The sequence below is a fragment of the Sinocyclocheilus grahami genome, unplaced genomic scaffold, assembly GCF_001515645.1.
Source record: "Sinocyclocheilus grahami isolate Dianchi unplaced genomic scaffold, SAMN03320097.WGS_v1.1 scaffold473.1, whole genome shotgun sequence".
NCBI lineage: Eukaryota > Metazoa > Chordata > Actinopteri > Cypriniformes > Cyprinidae > Sinocyclocheilus > Sinocyclocheilus grahami.
The window spans coordinates 224,670-227,089 of NW_015505652.1; the positions used below are offsets into that span (position 1 = coordinate 224,670).

Consider the following 2,420-nt stretch of genomic DNA (forward strand, 5'->3'; position numbering starts at 1 on the left):
ATTTGCATGCTCTATGAAGCCTGATCGGGTCTGATTGGTTTATGTTTGGAGGTTAGAGCAACATTGTGATAAAGGGACATGGCAGCAACCTTAATCCTAGTGAAAGTTTTAAGATGTCACATGGCATCATTCCTCATTTAATGTGCATTAACAAAGGCATGTTTCTGCATAGTTGTCATTGGTTGGATCAGATCTCTCATTTGCCTGGTTTGTAATCAAATTATGAGAAGGGACAATGTGACTGTTGGAATACACATGGATGAGTAAATCCACTCACATGTCACACAGTCTACACGTCCTCTTGGTGGAAACTGGGTCACACAAATGGCAGTTTGTGAGATGCTATTTATATATAAACACTATTCCTGTGAATGTGTCCAAGGTTTCATATATAGGCCAATTTTGAGGTTCAAAAGTTTTTTGTGTGTGTTTTTGAAAGAAATATGTTATGCTCACTAAGGCTGCATTTATTTTATTATTTGAAAAATAAATAAATAAATAACATTTTAAACTATTATTACAATTTAAAATATACATTTTCTATTTTAGTATATTTTAAAATGTGATATATTACTGTGATTGCAAAGCTCAATATTTAGCAGCCATTACTCCAGTCTTCAGTGTCACATGATCCTTCAGAAAGCATTCTAATATGCTGATTTGCTGCTCAAGAAACATTTATTGTTATTATTATTATCAATGTTGAAAATAGATGTGCGAAACTGTGAAAAACACATTTCAGGATTATTTCATGAATAGAAAAATCCAAAAGAACAGCATTTATTTGAAATAGAAATCTTTTGCAACATTATAAATGCCATTACTGTCACTTACAATCAATTAAACACATTCTTGCTGAATAAAAGTGTTAATTTCTTTAAAGGGGTCATATGATGCTAATTTAAAGATCATTATTTTGTGTATTTGGTGTAACAGAATATGTTGACATGCTTTAATGTTCAAAAAACACATTATTTTTCAAATACTGTACATTATTTCTGAATAAAAGTTGCGGAATAAACTTTAATTTCTTTAAAGAAATCATACTGAACCCAAACTTTTGAGTGGTAGTGTGCATTGACCATAAAATATGATGTGTGTGGTTTTATATTATAATTGTTTTCTAAAAAAAACGAATAATTTTAAAATGTGTGTGTGTATATATATATATATATATATATATAAGGAATCCAATTCATTAACATTACATTTTACTCTATTATTGATAGGCAAAATGCCTGTTTTCCCTGTACCAATGTTCACATTTATAATAGATTAGTTTGGCCAGTTTTCTCAGACCCACAGCATGGCTTTTGTCCTTTTTGACTTTGATCTTTCTCTTAACTGATTATAAATGTACTGAGATATCTTCCACTTCATATTATCAAGATTAGCACGGTTGAGCCTCTTGGTGTTTGGCATGTTTAGTTCACAAAAGTGATGAGAGGCAACACTGGAAATTAAAATCAGATTAACTTACTGCTTGTCCTTTGTTTATATTGCTCACGTTGACGCCGTGTCTTTTGAGGTCTGATTTAATCAGAGCTGTAAAAACAACACAGAAGTTTCTCAATGCTCTTCAGTAACACTACTGATTAATGAGAGAAAGGCCTGTAAATAGGAAAATGAACCTGTTAGAACAATGCCAAGGAGGATCCAAGCACACAAGAAAATGTTTCCACTGAGTGGGCCATAGTCTGTGGTAAGCTGCCCTTGGATGAGAGTAAAAATGATGCCGAACACCTAAAATTAAAGACAGTAGAGTATGAGGCAAAAATATGTAAGTAACAATGACTTATTCAAGAAGACTTTAAACCTGTTCTTCAACATATTAGAGGATACATAGAGGAAATGCTGAAGAACTAAGTATATCAATTTTAATGTGGGTGTGCATCTTACCAGGCTGTTCAAATTGAAAGTGGTTACCATGGCGTATGGAAATGATCAACTGAAAGCTTATTGTAAAAATGAAACAAGTCAGGAATGAGCAGGTCCTACATACCTGTGCAAATGCATTAAGAAGACCAGATGATGTGCCCTCCGACTCAGGGTATGTGATTTCGACGCCAAATTCAAAGCCAATGGGAAGGTAACCGGTCATAAAAAACCTTTAGAAAAGAACAGTAGTAACATGAGTCAAATACACCTACCTGGGAGTGAAAACTATTTGAATGTGAGAAGTTAACGTACGACATGTTTAAGTGAATCACACAACAATGGGGAAGCAAAACCTGACCAGTGACCACTTCTGCTGTTTTTACACACACAACTGTGCCACTGGGTTGTTCACAAACATTTCCTAAAACACTTGCTTTTGATCAATAAATATTCAAATAAAATATTGTGTGTATATTTATATTTATATATATATATATATATATATATATATATATGTGTGTGTGTGTGTGTGTGTGTGTGTG

The 2,420-nt window shown here is 33.1% G+C and overlaps 1 protein-coding gene across 1 annotated transcript in view; it reads right to left on the bottom strand.

Annotated features, from left to right (window-relative positions):
* Positions 1–2,420, bottom strand: part of LOC107553414 (vasohibin-2-like) — a 37,735-nt gene that overhangs the window by 26,673 nt on the left and 8,642 nt on the right. The window contains exons 3-5 of the mRNA XM_016235602.1: positions 2,003–2,108; positions 1,632–1,743; positions 1,481–1,545 (exon numbers count right to left, since the gene is read on the bottom strand). Of these exons, the coding sequence (XP_016091088.1) occupies positions 1,481–1,545; positions 1,632–1,743; positions 2,003–2,108 (283 nt within the window). The remainder of the gene's footprint in view (positions 1–1,480; positions 1,546–1,631; positions 1,744–2,002; positions 2,109–2,420) is intronic.